This window comes from Dysidea avara, chromosome 9 (assembly GCF_963678975.1).
Source record: "Dysidea avara chromosome 9, odDysAvar1.4, whole genome shotgun sequence".
Lineage (NCBI taxonomy): Eukaryota > Metazoa > Porifera > Demospongiae > Dictyoceratida > Dysideidae > Dysidea > Dysidea avara.
Window position 1 is genome coordinate 32,824,044 of NC_089280.1, and position 16,401 is coordinate 32,840,444.

At 37.4% G+C, this 16,401-nt stretch overlaps 2 protein-coding genes and 1 long non-coding RNA gene across 4 annotated transcripts in view; 1 reads left to right on the forward strand and 2 right to left on the reverse strand.

The window, feature by feature from the left end:
- LOC136267080 (uncharacterized) overlaps positions 1–16,401 on the reverse strand; it is a 341,703-nt gene that overhangs the window by 26,075 nt on the left and 299,227 nt on the right. The window lies entirely within an intron of this gene.
- Positions 7,855–16,401, forward strand: part of LOC136266488 (protein sax-3-like) — a 58,519-nt gene continuing 49,972 nt past the window's right edge. Inside the window, exon 1 of the mRNA XM_066061502.1 lies at positions 7,855–7,972. Within this exon, the coding sequence (XP_065917574.1) occupies positions 7,930–7,972 (43 nt within the window). The 5' untranslated portion in view covers positions 7,855–7,929. The remainder of the gene's footprint in view (positions 7,973–16,401) is intronic.
- On the reverse strand, positions 9,318–10,351 carry LOC136267089 (uncharacterized). Of its 2 annotated transcripts, XR_010706506.1 has the most exons (4): positions 10,084–10,351; positions 9,983–10,032; positions 9,780–9,844; positions 9,318–9,720 (listed from the first exon to the last, which is right to left on the reverse strand). It is a non-coding gene; the product is annotated as an uncharacterized lncRNA (long non-coding RNA). The 2 variants fall into 2 exon arrangements; XR_010706505.1 differs by having other exon boundaries at positions 9,983–10,351.

Consider the following 16,401-nt stretch of genomic DNA (forward strand, 5'->3'; position numbering starts at 1 on the left):
GTAGTTGAATTCTCTACAGGTGATTTATTTGCAGCTGAACTCTTTTACATGGTGGTTTCTTTGTAGCTGAACTCTCTACAAAGTGACTTCTTCTAGCTGATCTATCTACAGGATGACTTGTTTCTAACTGAACTCTCTACAGTGTGATCTGTTAATAGCGGAACTTTCTACTGGGTGCAGGGGCGGATCTAGGATTTATAAAAGGGGGGGGGGCTACCTCAAGGTCTAATCTCTTGGGTAGAGGTGTGCAAAGCACACTGGAACTAGGGGGGTCTGGGGGCATGCTCCCCCCAGGAAAATTTTGAAAAATAGTTGCTAAAATACTGCAATTTGGAGACATTTCCACATAAAATTCATAATATTTTCTGCCTGTAGATATTTTATATACTGCCTTTAGATTATAGGTATGGCTCTCTGAAGCATTTTGCTCATGGAAAAGCTTGGGTAGGTACAGACAACCAAGTACATGATGCACCCCTCTCACAATTGCACAACACTGAATAGGTGCATGCTAGAATAATAATGTTGAAAGTGGAAAATTTTGAAATTTGAACAATACAAGATTGAATCTGAGAGCATTTTCAATGGAAATGGTGTACCTGAATTAAGTATTGCCATACATATTAACTACACAAGTAGATGAATGAAGCCCTTTAAACAGACCAATGCACTGCATTGTATGTATAGGTGCAGGCAGATTTGGAAAAATTCCATAACAGAACCAACTACATGTTTCCAGTGAATGTTCTATTAGAGTAGTTAGCTGACTGCTCTATTAGAGTATCTCGATCTTGTACACCTCCAATGCTGATCCAGGTCCTTGTTGCATAAACTTTAGCATAAATCCACTGATAATACCTTGGAAAGATGTTTATAAGGTGGTTTTATGAGTATTTGTATTATTAGTGATCATATAATTATGCTAAGACAAAATTTCATTATAATACTCGGCATATTGATCAAGTAAAGCCTAAATATGAAGGGGGGGGCTTCAGCCCCCAAAGCCCCCCCCCCCCCTCCCTGGATCCGCCCCTGGGGTGATTTGTTTGCAGCTAAACTCTTTGCATGATTATTTCTTTGTAACTGAACTCTCTACAAGGTGACTTCTTCTAGCTGATCTCTCTACAGGATGACTTGTTTCTAACTGAACTCTCTACAATGTGATCTGTTCATAGCAGAACTTTTTACTGGGTGATTTGTTTGTAGCTAAACTCTTTGCATGATTGTTTCTTTGTAACTGAACTCTCTACAAGGTAACTTCTTCTAGCTGATCTCTCTACAGGGCAATTTGTTTGTAGCTGAATTCTCTACAGGGTGATTTATTTCAGCTGAACTCTCTACATGATGGCTTATTTGTAGCTGAACTCTCTATTAGGTACCTTCTTCTAGCTGATCTGACTACAGGGTGACTTGTTTGTAGCTGAATTCCCTACAGAATAACTTACAATGTAATATAACTGAGTAAATTATAAATGCAGCTGAATGCTTTATTAGGGTGACTGTTCTATTAGAGTATCTCGATCTCGAATTTGCTGCACCTAGTTGCCTTTCGAATCATAACTCAGTGATTTGTAATAAGATTCTTCTGTACTACTGCAAGGACTTTCTATGATGATTATTCCAGCTACATACTGATTTTCAGCTCGTTGCTCTAAGCGGTTTGCCTGGTAGATACGAAAACTAATAGTTTTTTTATTCATAAAAATCGATCGCGTAATTTTGACACAGGTTGGGTTTCGTATCATATCTCCATGGTCTTTTTCCCGGTTTCTTTCAAACCACAAAAAGGCACTCCTACGATGGTTGCTCCATCTACATATCAATTTTCAACTGATTCCTCCAAGGCGTTTACCCTGTAGGCGTGACAGACCTTCAACCTTATTTTACGCAAATAATCGGTCATAACTCCGTGAATGTTCATCGGATTCCTACCAAAGTTAGTACGGAGATCCGCCTTAACGAGCCCTTTAAGTGTGCCAAATTTCAGCCAAATCCGAGCACGAATTCGTGTTGTATGGCGAATTTTGCGAAGTGTGCGAAATGAAGAAGATGAAGAAAAAAACGAAGAAATTAAAACGAAATTTTGTTCGCTCGTATCTCGGAAATGGCTGGAGCGATTTTCTTCAAATTTGGTATGTAGACTACCCTAACTGGGCGGCACGTCTCCAGCAAATTTGGTTCCAATCGGATAAGGGATCACAGAGCTACATAGGTGTGAAAATTGCGTTTTCTTTCTTCCTGTTAATATACTCACGGTGTGGCGCGCCGGCTTCTTGGGCCGCACGACACACTATCGTGTGTCTTGATATTAGTGTTTCATAACCTATTGTTTAGATCCCTACTGCAATATTCGAGCGTTAATTGGATGGCTGCAGGTTCGAGGCTGCCCAGGTCCAGTCATGGATTTTTTCTTCTTTCTCCTACTTTTCAAACATACTTAGTGCAGTTAATATAAACATCTTAGGCCTTTATAAGGTCTTCTGGTATACAGGCTCTGCCTTTACCAGGTACTTTAATCATAACTTTAATCATAATATGATGGTCATGAGAGCCTTCCCATGTAATGTGTTTATGACTATTTATGTACACTATGCCTCTATATTAATAAGCTGATATATAATGTGTATTATTCTTCAGCAATTAAAAAAGTAAGCAAACTATTGTACTATCATACACTAAAATATAAAGTCCATTTTCACCTCATTTAGCTGCTACAAGTTGCATAATGTGAACTGTGAATATTATTGTTGCATGCAATAGATAGCTATTATAGTGTTGCCTTTTGTAACTTGAAACTAATAATACACATACAATGAATTCCAATGTACCTGTTCACATGCAATGAGCATATAAAGCTCCATGACATTTCTGACTATAGAATATCACAGAAAATTAAATTATAATAAAAAGTCAACTTAGATCACATAATGCATATTATGTTTCTTGATGTAAAATTGTGACTAGATTTAAGAAAAGGTAACTTTTCCACACATTTTACATGCCAGCAAACAAAATGATGTAACACTTGACTCCTTATAGCCACTGATTAACTTGCTTTTAGTTTAAAAATGCAGTCAAATACTTCATCTACACTCATGGAAAATTTCAAGCAATTATATGCAATGATAAAAAAGTTAATTACGAAGTTTCAAAGTCCAAAAAATGGGTCAAATTTTGTGTGTGAAAAAGTACCTTTCGCAAATCCGGTCACAATTAACCTGTGCATTTATCACTGAAAATCATCTAATCTATTATATGCATTTGAATGTATAAAGTGCACATGTGATAATACTTTTTCTAATTTTATGTACATTATTGTTATGTAGCATAGTCTACTAGGAGCCGTTTAAGTTTATAAATTAAGAAAATTATAGAATCTTTTATCTCTATCTAAATGTGAAGAAAAAAGCCTAGTACCAGTGGAGGCTGGAGACTTGATTCCTAGACAACTTGCAGTGTAAGTAAGAAACTAAAGAGCCACACAGACAGGAAAGACAGCCATAGAATTCGAATTTGCAACCAAACAGCATAAGCAAGCTAGCATGAGTCAAGGATAACTTCACATATAGATAGTACCTGTTTAACATTGGGTATGTAGAGCCTTGAGAAGGCTAATTAAACCTTTGCAATCCAAAAATATTTCAATTACAAGAAATTTAGAATTAAAAATGAATTTTTGTGAGCATATATGCAATATGTGACTGGATTTTGGAAAAACGATCCAAATCGCACATTAGAAGTTCCGAGATAAACGGTTTTAAAGAATTGAAGCCAGCATAACTCTCCAAGGATAGCAAGCACGCGTATGAAATTTACACAAAAGATGCATCAATCTGTTACCTTTCAAGTCACTTCCAGTACTTGTAGCTGCTTGTACAGTTTCCCGCCAAATAAGATAGAAAATCTGAGCAGTTGGACGAGCGAAGTAGTATCACAAGTGCTCACAAAGGGGTGGAGGTTGGGGGGTGGCGGGGAGGGCAAAAGTTAGACCTCAAAATGGAGGCAGACCACGATTGGAGTCCAGACACGAGATTACAGGGCTGTGCTGGCTCCTTAGTGGCTGATATGTAGCAAAATCAACAGAGAACACGTCTGGCCAACATTATAAGGCTGTCCACCAGTAAACCACTGACTCTTGCCAAACCAGGTCCTTCACAAGGCCTGAAACCGCCATTTGAGCACTCCACACCACCCAGAAAAGACGTGTGTAAAAACCAGCCTCGTGTAGTTTGAGTAGTGCTGAGGGTCAAAACTTGTAGTACGATAGTGTAGCTATCCACTGGTGGTGTTAGTTTGATTTTGCCTGATGTGCGATTTGGATCGGTTCTGTAAAATCTGGTCACATATGTGTGGATTAGTTAATAAATTGACTACCGTATGTTTTATTAGAGTATTTTCAGTTTCAGCAAGTCGTGGACTAGTTTCAAGTTCATAGTCTGGTCATGCAAGGTTAGTGATTCAATTCATCACAGTAATTTTACATAAAGTTGCATTGAACAAAGGTATATACCTACTGACTACTTCAGTAATCTAACTGCATGTATGTAAATGTAACTGAACATACTGTGTAGATATATGTTCAAGCTGCATTGCATAACATAATAAAGTGTTTGTCTAGCTGTTCTACTGGTTTGTCAATGAGTTAATTATTGTATCTATATTAATTTTGTTGAAAGTGATGCATGGCAGCTGTAGACTACAGATAACATCTGCCAGATTATTGAATTTCATTACTTTTAATATTTGAATGTTTGTCTATTTACCTGGAACAGATTGAGCTTGTGTTGTTTGTGACAGTAAAGTATCTTAGCATTTACAGACAATTGCAATTGTATACACCATTCACAATTACAATTAAAAGTGATTCTAGTGAAAATTGGGGTAGCTATAGTCAAAGTGATTCACCACTTTGACAATGAAAGTAATGTACAGAGTATAGTAACTACTTTAAGTATACAACAGACATCAATGCTATTATTGGGGGCTTTCTGTATCATGAGATATGAGTTAGGATTATTTTCACTGCTTTGTTATTAAAAAACTATAAGTAACTGCTCACAGATACAAAGCAACTGTTCTATTAAAGTTTTTGACTGCACAGAGTTAGACTCTATTCTCAGAGTACCTACCAATTAAAGTGGGGGAAGGGGCAGCATGCCTCTGTCCAAGTTGTCACTACATATGAATTACAAGTTTGTTAAGTTTGTAGGTGAAACTGAAAGTAATCATTCTTCAGCCACCATCAGTGTGGTTTAACTGGTTTTAAAAGCACCAGTATAAAGTTACAAATTTTGCCACCACCAAGGTATAGAATTGCATGTAACATACAATGATCAAGGGGTAACAGATAACTTATTGATTTTTGTCAAAGAAGACAATTGCGAGTTACACAAAGGTAATCACAAAGCCTGCAGACAAGCCTCCCTTACAGTGACACACATGCAGATAGTACAGAATTTAATTACATGAATTTGATGGCATATTTGACTTAGTATCCTACTCTCAAGACAGCTTACTCCATTTACATAACAAGTAAAACTGTGGAAGTAATTCAAAGAATATTTTCAAAACGATTTCAGTATGTTAGAATTGGTGAACACTTTGTTATGCACTCTTTGAGGAGTGTATAGTATAGAACTCCTGCCAGTTGTTTGTCATCTTAATAAACCATCTCCAGCAATGCGTTCAATCTGCAACACTTTTCATCGTTGATCTTTGCTGACAACACTAAATGTCTACGTGTAATTGAATCTAAAGAAGACACCGACAAAAAGAAATGTCAACAACATTTAAAAATGGAGCCAGTGTTAAGACTTCTAATTTAGATACATCAACATACACTGTCATTGAAAAGCCTATTAAGCAGCTCTATAGCTACTGAGGCTACAGCATTACTATCTCAACTGGGCAGATTACTCCATGTGTTGAGTTTCGATTGATAGTGCAATTGTTGTTAAGTCTAGCTATTAATGATACTTATGAAGAGGGTTCTAATTGGAAAAGTAATAGTCAGTTTCATCTGGTAGCTAGCTACTCTCCAGGATGCATTGTGCCATCTCACTTCGTTTTGCTGTACTGTCCATTCATGGGAACAGAAAGCTGCAGTCAACAGAGCACTCTTCTCCACTTAGTCCACTAAGTTACACCTCTTCACTAAGCTATATGCTTAGTGCATGGAGAGCAGACTGAATTATTGATTATTTAAGACAATGACATTTCACTCAGTGTGAATCAATATTCTACAGTGACGTAGCCAGGAAAATTTTTTTACCGAGACAAAGTTTATACATTGACCTAATTGAGAGAGTCTGACTCAACTGATTCACAAACACTTTCAAGGTTGACTGGTTGGGTGGAAGAAACTGTTTCAGCAGACTCTGAGCGTTTTTCTACATGTCATAAGTAATGCTCCAGCTTAGTTAATGTTACAGTATACCATGCTTCAATTATTAGACTAGCACTCAGCACAAAACGCCAGAGATATTTTTAAAGGTCAGGCCATCCATGGACTGCAACTGAGGTCATAGTCATGCACACTATACTTTTTATTGATCTGCTTTGATATTTAAGTCATACAGAGGTCATCTCTTTCATGCTACATGTCAAGCTAGGAGTATGAGGGCATGTTCCCTCAAGGAAAATTTTGAAAATACATGCTTTGAAATGGCATGTGGAAGCTATTTTTTGATTGTAGCTGCTAATGCATGATGTGATCAATTCAGTAACTCCATCTAATGTCATACAGTTGACTCATTGGAACTTTTGAAAAATAATTTAAAGATAATTAACATACATGTAAATGATTTAGACCAAGCAGTGTAATGAGAACAGTGGCTATAATCTGTACTGAATGCTCTATTAGAGTATATTACGATGACTGCTCTATTAGACTATCTCGATCTTTTTGATACAAATTCAAGCAGCTGAAAAGTGGTCCAGCTAATACCGGACTTTTCACCATGGGCTCCGGCCCTGCTTAGTACTACAGCCATATAGATTCTATTATGTACTTGTGGTGCAGTAATGCTGTGTTAGTATAGTAGTAAACGTTTGAGTAGAAGATTAGGGGTGCCATTGAAACTCAGGCTGCTCAGAATGAATTGTTGAGCATTTTTAGCTGCCTCGGTTGCCTCATTGGTAGCTACACCACTGTTCTATAATAGCTAATTACCCAAGTGTCAATCAATGCATTACATTTTACTGCTATAATTTAACTCTGATTTGGTTATATAAAAATAATAATGATCATTCCGTTATCTAGTTATGATGTCACCTCTAGGCAGCCAGCTTTCACAAATTTGCGTTTCATTGTATGGGTGCACGCTAGCATGCGTTCAGTATGAAATCAAACACCGTAAGTTCTCTAAAAATTCAGCCCCTCTATTTATTCGGCACCCGTAGTCAACAGTGAAATACTGATTTACTCTAATAAAAAATTCGGCACTTTTCCTATTTTTGCGATGGATACTGATAGTGACGAGAACGTCAGAGTTGTCTAGTCTTAATATATCGACGATACAAATTATACTGTGACGAGTGGTCGATCAACTAAGATTATTGGTGGGCGAGACGAAAATTATTGATTTAAAAATATGCCGAATTTTTAGAGAACTTACGGTAGTCCATATAAGGAAATGAATTCACATAATACCGGTATGCCCCTGGATTTTATAGACCACAAGTGCATCTTGTTATGTTGTCATAGTCTATTTTATAACACCCCTGCAATGCGTGTGGTTATTTCCCTCATGTACACGTGAACGTTGTTTATTGACTCCCTTATTTGGGCTGTTCTCACTCCTTATATATATATATATTTGTTAATGTACAAACTCAATCATGAGTATATTCGTACATATGTAGTTAGCTACTTATTTACAAATTTATATAATTGTTAAATAAATCAAGAGACTCGTGACGAGAAGAGACATGGCAGGAACTTGTTTGCAGTGCTGCATAGTTGTGTTAGTTGGTGAGTGATATGTTGTATATTGATTAATTAGACACAATAATGTTGACGAAGTACGCCGGTTGCAGGCCAGTGAACCGGTTTTGGCGAACTTTTGTAAGGTAGTTAAGTGCGCCTAACCCCGGACAGTTTTTATTTTCTGTACTATCTCCGTCATGCAAGCGAATTATCTAAACCCGGCGATAAAGTCTATCATATAGTGTATCAGTCCTGCAAGTTTCATCGAAATAATATTTCCTTCCGTTGAAGAGCTGCGCTCAAAAATTTAATTATGTGTAAATTTCGCGCATGTTCATATCAAAACTCGTGTCAAATTAACCCATACATTACAATTTTCCGTAAAATATTATGCGTAAAATCAACAGCCTATGGAGGTAAGTTAGTTTATGGAGGTACAGCAGCCTATGGAGGTAACAGCAGTTTATGGAGGTAAGTACAGCAGCCTACGGTTTACAGCAGCCTATGGAGGTAAGTTAGTTTTAAGTTACATTATTCATCATAACTCTGGTTCTGAAAGCGGTATCAAAATTGTTCGGCTGCCATTATACACGCATAACACTCCTCTATCCGATGGTAACAAAATTTATTCGAAGCTAAAGTGTTTACAGCTTGCAAATTTACAACAAACGATGGTAAATCAAGACTCACGATAGTGAGGCGTGCGGCCAGGAAACTACAAAGCGCGTAGCCAATTAAAGACGCGCGGCCACTACTGTGAGTTATTTACGTGTAGGGACGGTTTTACAATATTATACCTGAATTATGCAACATCTCTCAATAGGTTTGTATTGCATTACGTAATAAAAAAATCTTTTCTCGTAGTAGTAGTAGTTTTCTTGCGACCGGTATTAAACGCGTATTTAGACATATTTCGCTTTATTTCTCAACCTTGTGTTACACCTAGCGTCACCTTATACCAGTCAACTTACCCATGTTTATACAGTCCATCTAGCACTGACATTATCTAATCCTGGTTTGTTCATGCGCATATTTTCTTCGATCAAACCTCTAATCCCTACAATAACTTTTAAAGACACGATGTGGACACAAGCCCTAATGTCTGATAAACAAGTTGTAAAAGCGTGTAGAACCATAAGTTCCCTAGGGAAGGTGTTTTAAGCAGAAATCTTTTAAACTCAATTTAGTGCCATGCCTCATGCGTGCGTTGATAATTGGCAGATGTCTTATAAACAAGTGTGAAAGCGTCAAGAACGTAGTGTCACTAGAGAAGGTATTCCAAGTATAATTCTTGTTGCCACACCACACATGGTGTATTGTGTGTTCTGGTGGTGCTCAAACCAGCTTGTTACATAGCATTACCCACCCTAACAGCAAGTAGTCACTCCCATCGTGGCTTTCGTCATGCATGTCATTTAATTAATACACATGTTACATAACAATATATCACAGTAATTGTTTGTGACATTAACAATAAAATTCTGACAATAAAATGGGATATAGTGGAAACTGTCTAAGCTGGTCACCTTTGCACCAAGATTTCTTGGCCTTAATAGGCAGGTGGCTGCTTTAGACAGGTAAATTAGTGTATAAACTTCTCACGGGAATTTAAAGCTGGTCTTTTTAAAGAGGTGGCCTTTCTGTACAGGTGACCACTAAGACAGGTTCCACTGTAGTTAGCCCCATCGCAACTGTACGCCTCATCCTGGAAATTCAGAAGATTGTAATCAACTGAGATATAATGCCAAGATCTTATCAGACCTCATTGTCCATGTCCACTTGACAATTGAGAACTAAAGAACACATAACATTATATAATTCCTCTCTGTCTATATACATTATTCCCCCGAACCTTGATCTTTACGTATGTACCACTACTAGTGAGAGAACTGCATGCTATGACCAAGTACCCTGTACCTGTAAAATCAACAGGGCATTAAATACGATACAGCTAAAAATCTGTCACTTTTTACACAAACGACAGATTTGGGGATCTGAAAATTCATCACACCCTTGAGGTAATACAAAAATTTCTTAGTATACACACAGGCTGACCTGAAGATCCACAACGTCCTTGCAGTCCACGTACACTTGACAATTGAGAACTAAAGAACACACAACATTATAAAATTCCTTTGTCTACTTACCCCCCGAACCTTGATCTTAGTTGCCAAGTTTAGAGCAGGTTATGTATGTAGCACTGCTGACCTGAAAATCCACAACGTCCTTGATGTTACTACAGTCCACGTACACCTGACAATTGAGAACTACATAACATTATAAAATTCCTTTGTCTACTTATCCCCTGAACTTTGATCTTAATTGCCAAGTTTAGAGCAGCTCTAGCCAAGTTATGTAAGTAGCACTGCTAGTAAGAGAACCGCATGCTATGACCAAGTACCCTGTAAAATTGACAGGCGGGCATTAAATACAAAAATCTTTCACTTTTTACGTAAATGACAGATTTGGGGAATTCATCACATCTTGAGGTAATACAAAATTTGAGAACCTGAAAATTCATCACACCCTTGAGGTAATACGTTTGAGGATTCACAAGTTGGTCCAGCAGTGACCTTACTACACACTGTCCTGATTAGACAGGTTTCACTGTACATAAAGACCAGTATGCAATGTGAAAGAGTATTTTTTGTACAAGCATCATGTAGATTATCTTACTTCTTCTACCTAGTTCCAGGGCTTCTAAATTGGCACTACAGTGACAATGAAAGCTGTTTGGTCTGTACGAGTACATCTTGTTGACAATCCATCCATGAGATAATTTGAAGCGGGAAAATATTGGTACTTGCTGCTGCTCAATTTGGTATCATCACAGAAGTTTTCAGCTTGGTCTCAGTGAACTTGCACTAGTCAGTGCAGATGTCTGACAGTCTAAAACCAATCGCATACATGCGCCGGTCAATCAGTGTGAATACATGTGGCACTTTGTACACTAGCCTCATTTTTTTTCACTCCTTTCGTTTCTGAACCTCCACTCCTCGTTTCGTTACTGAACCTCCACTCCTCGTTTCGTTACTGAACCTCCACTCCTCTTTTCGTTACTGAACCTCCACGAAGAGCTGAGGACATCAGTATTCTCGCCGGCGACTCTTTAATATCCACTTGACGTTCTTCTTCAAGCGGTGTAGACTCTATGTATCTTAGTTTCAAATCAGTTAAGTACGCTTCGCCGCTCCATTGAAATCCAATATATTTAGTAGTATTCAGTCCTCTCAAGACATGCATGGACTGCCATCAATAATTAATGTAAACCGCCTATCACGTGTATTGACATGAGGTGTTACAGGGACTTTCCAAGAGATTTCCCCTAAATAGACCACATGATCATTGTCAGTCAAGTGGAACTTGTTCTTGGTTATGGCTCTATAATGCGGTACTTGTACTTTAATGTATTTTAGTGTTTAATAATATTATACTTCTCCCTCAAGACATGGACTGCCATCAATAATAATATAAGTCACGTATCAAGTGTCGTTCACTTTTCACTTGAAGTGTTACTGCGCAGGGTCTTTCCAAGGGATATCCCCTAAATAGGTCATGTGATAATTGTCAGTCAGGTGGAACTTATTTATTTCCTTTAATGCACCATGGAGCTTGTGTTGTGGCTTTCATTACTTGATCATTAAGCACATACCATGGTGCAACAAAGTTTGTAACAAATTGCTGGAATGTGGTTCATGGTTTGCTGGTATGAACTTGTGTTGTGGCTTTCAACTTTTGTAACAGATTGCTTGAATGTACATATGCATGTGGTTCGTGGTTGTCAATGATTGTGTATATGAGTTGGGGTTGTTCCACAGAGCTTGTACAATATTCAGATGTCTGCATGACGACACAACGTTAAGTGAGACCTGTAAAAGAACAAGCCGGCACTAAACTTAACCTTAAATTAAACATACATACAACTAAATTGGAACATCAGTTGCAACACCAAAGACACTTGCTTGGATATCCTCATGGCTTAACTATGGAGTAACATGAGTAATTAACTGGTGGGCACTAAACAGTATCTACAACACAATTTTCTTTTCTGCAAGAACTTTTTAGCACCAAGTAAAGGCACTACCATCTCTCCTACAAGAGCATTTCACAAGGGATGTGATATTAACTTGAGTACCGTGACAACCAATATGTGGTGTATGTTTGTGAACATGTGTGTATAGTGTTTGCACATTTTGTGTGCGTCTTGTGCTTGTATATGATGTAAGCGTGTGTTTGTATGTAGTGAAATAAAAATAATAGTACGATGTTTGTGATCTCTTTCATAACCCTTAGCAAAGCATCTAACTCTACGAGTGGCAAACCAAGTTGATAGGTCGTCCTCATGGCACTATGGCAGTGGTCATAGCAGGTTTTAATCATTGACAAGTACAGAATGATTGATATACTTCAATAGAACAGTCAAGTAATAAATACTCTAATAGAACAGTCAGGCTCTAATAGAACAGTATGCTATTTCAAGATGGTGGCATTCCCCAAGATCACCTAGAAAAGCATGCTTTGCAAATAAATGCTTTACACACATCTTTGGTTACCATGACTGTAGCCATTATTGCTTGGCATGACCAGTAATTTCCACTGGCCCTTGTCCTAAGAAAAAATTAATAACTACTAGAAGAATGTAGGTTATATGCTCACCACCTATCAGCATATTTCTGTTTGGTTGCAACACCTCTACAAGGTAGAATTCATCATACACCCCTCATAGCTTGAACATTGGGTCTGTAAATTATATAACTGACAAAAATTAGTCATATCCCCCCAAAAACACCTTTGCTGTAAAAAAAGGCGCGTCCAAGAAACTACAGGTATCTGTAACCCAATGTAAAACAGATAAGCTGTAGAAAAACACTCCATGAAATTAATGGGTAACTGAAAGAGCTGATATCTAGAGAGGCCAAGAATCAATAATGTTACTACAACTGACTATGATTACCAAAGAATACCTTGGCTATAACACGCAAATAAAAGTAACTGGCAACCAAAGCAGCTGATATCTGAAGCGGCCAAGAATAAAAGTTAAGTTGATACAACTTACTACAATTGTAAACTTGCAACTTTGAATCCTAATCATGCAACTGTGTTCTATAGATTCACCCTTGCTACATCCTAAATTAATTCTTTGTAACTCTAATTGGCTGGTAATTTGGCCGCCTTTTTCAATAGTCAGTAAAGAAAAAAAGGCGGCCAAATTACCAGTCAATTAGAGTTACAAAGAATTAGGATGTAGCAAGGGTGAATGTATAGAACACAGTTGCATGATTAGAATTCAATGTTGCAAGTTTATAATTTTAGTATAGGGGGTGTAAGTTGTATCAACTTAACTTTTATTCTTGGCCGCTTCAGATATCAGCTGTTTTGGTTGCCAGTTACTTTTATTTGCGTGTTTTATAGCCAAGGTATTCTTTGGTAATCATAGTCAGTTGTAGTAACATTATTGATTCTTGGCCTCTCTAGATATCAGCTCTTTCAGTTACCCATTAATTTCATGGAGTGTTTTTCTACAGCTTATCTGTTTTACATTGGGTTACAGATACTTGTAGTTTCTTGGACACGCCTTTTTTAGAGCAAAGGTGTTTTTGGGGGGATTGCAACTTACGCAATACAAAATCCATTGCAAAGCAAATCACGAATTTCGCGTTCTAATTAAATAGCGGCATCACGCCATTACCATAGCGATTACAAATTGTGTTCGACCGGAATCGGATAGAGCAATTCATAAGGAGTTGAATGATATCAAGTTTTATGGTATTTGATTGTGTCTAGTGCTTGCAATTATTGAATATACAAAATGCTGTAAAATGTATGGAGTTTGTATTGGAGAAACTGAAAAAGTGATCCATCCATCCTGAAACCATGAAAAAATCAGTGTTTAATCAGTCCATTTCATGATCTAAGGGCAGACAACAAACAAAGGACACTGGTAATGTACAATATTGCTGATAAAATGATTACTGGCTGTAAATTTGATTTTGCCATTTTTACCATTCTGACTTTACAAATCCCAATAGTGTGTTTTGATATGTCCTAACTCCGGACACTTTTTATAACATCTGAAACAGCACTTTTGATGTTCATTTTAAACACTGCCAATTAAGTTAAACTTGCATCTATTGTCCACTTCATACTCGATTTTGAGTGTCATAGTAGGCAGCTTGCATTGCCGAGTTATGGGTATTTCAAATCAAGGTGTATTTTGGAAAATATTCATTGTCTAGCACTGTAATTCCAAAACTACTCACCATAATCATCTGAAACTTTGGTGAACTATTCCTTGAACAATGCAGATAATGCTGAGAAAATAAAAAGAAATTCGGAAGTTGTTCGAACTAGACAGGGTTTTGCCGAAATGGTCACGTATATAGCTAAGTAATATCCAAACTGCACACTTTGGGCTCTCAGGTTTGAGCCTGCTGAAAGTTATTTGCCATTCAGTCTTTTAATTTACTTTGTAAGTTTTTATTGACATGAATGCCAGTGAAATATCTACTGCTGTGTTGTGAATATGTGTTGTTTGTAGATTAGGGGTATCCATCATTGTAAGTTTTTTTTGTCTCTAATATGTGACCAAAACCCGGCTGTTTTCACACATTCCTTGAATTCCATTTTATTGCATCTCTGTAATCTATAGGAACAAAAGAGTGGACAGCCAAAGTTTCAGCCTTTTATGGTGAATGGTCTTGGAGTTATAGCGCTTGACAGTTGGAACAGTGATAAACTCAATTTGTACAGCAACAATACAGGAAATAAATTACAGGTGCTTAGATAATTGATCATAATTTATGATTGAAACAAACTACAAAGATGGGACTTTGCTCAATTTGTGCATAATTGAACTGGCAAATCAATCAAGTTATAGTGCTCTCCCTTTACTCCTCCATGTTGACAAATCCAACTAAGTAATGACGAAGGTGAACACTGTTTTTACCACATCATAAATAAGCACCCATAACTCATGTATCCTTTGCTGTGTGAACACGAAACAAGGCTATTCATACTCTCCATGAAAAGGCGAATCCATTGGTGAATAGGTTTTATTAATTTGAGCTTACTATTAATGCATAAGAACACGATTAATGCGTGCGTAAATTTTTCATGTAGCACATGTATTTTTGCCCAGTGTATTTCAGTACAGTTTTATGGCAAAATAGAATTTTGCGAAAATGGCTGGTTTTTACTCAGCTGGTCACAAATACTAATGGCGAGAGTAAAATATTGTAACCAGGGTTTGGAATTACAATGTATCTAGTAACAGTTTCAGAGCAATTTATTGACCATTAGCTACTCTATTTGTTTATATTATAAATGCAACTGTCCCCCCCCCCCCCCCCCCCCCAAAAAAAAAAAAAAAAATTTGGAGTAAGGAACATGCCCCAGCTAACTATTGAGAATGTATTATTCCAACTGCAGTACATAGAGACTACTATGGTTTACTGCTGTGACCAATAATAATGGATTATGTTGTGTTTCAGTTTTTAGCTTGTTAATAGTTCCATTGCATGCAGTCCCTTGCCACTGCTGGTAAACATACAAAGATTTCAGAAGCATTAAATCTCAGCAAGAAATAAGTCAATAGTCCACTCAAATAAATAGTAACACTCGGTAATAAAAGTGGTAGGGAGTATAGCACCTTTTGATCAAACGGTAATTTCAAGATGGACAGAATATTACAATGAAGACATGCTGCTCTTTGGTTAATTTGTGACAAGGTGGTAGTTGCTGGCTTCTCTATAATAATTATTATGTATATACAGGAAATTGTCTCATCTCATAGTAGTTCTTGTGTCCTCTGTATATGGTTCTAGGGATGTTGAATGATTCTACAGGTTACATATAGGTTGTGTCCAGTACACATCATTATTTTTATGCCACCACATGCTGGTGTTTAGCGTAATGCCATGGGATGAACACAATGGGGATGTAACTGATCAAGCTACTAGATGTAGAGTAATGGTGGGCAATCATGGATGAGCATTTTTCTTTTTTGAAACATTTTGTGTTTTATCTTTAATTATGGTGAACCATGAAAACTAACATGGTTACTGCTTCTGGGAGGCTATGCCCCTTTCCCAGGGTTCTGCCCACACTGGTCAGCAGTGGTTCAAAGTGACCAATACCTCTAAAAACTGACCAGTACCTTCTTAAATCTGACCAGTACAATTCTTACATATATCACTGATACACATGCAATACCCTAATATAACACACGGCATATCAGTTCATGTTAACTTTAGGCCACCACTCAGGAATTTCTGGGCAGAACCCTGCTTTCCCCAGATACCTTACTGCCAGAGATTCTGTACCCTAGTCATCCCTCCCCTACATCAACATACACTGTATATTATATAGTTGTCACCTATAATGCAGTGACTCAAGGGGAGTAGGAGCAGTGTTAATAATAATGGCACAATGTACTTAACCATGTATATGTATTGTATAGCTGTGAAGTTTAGTAT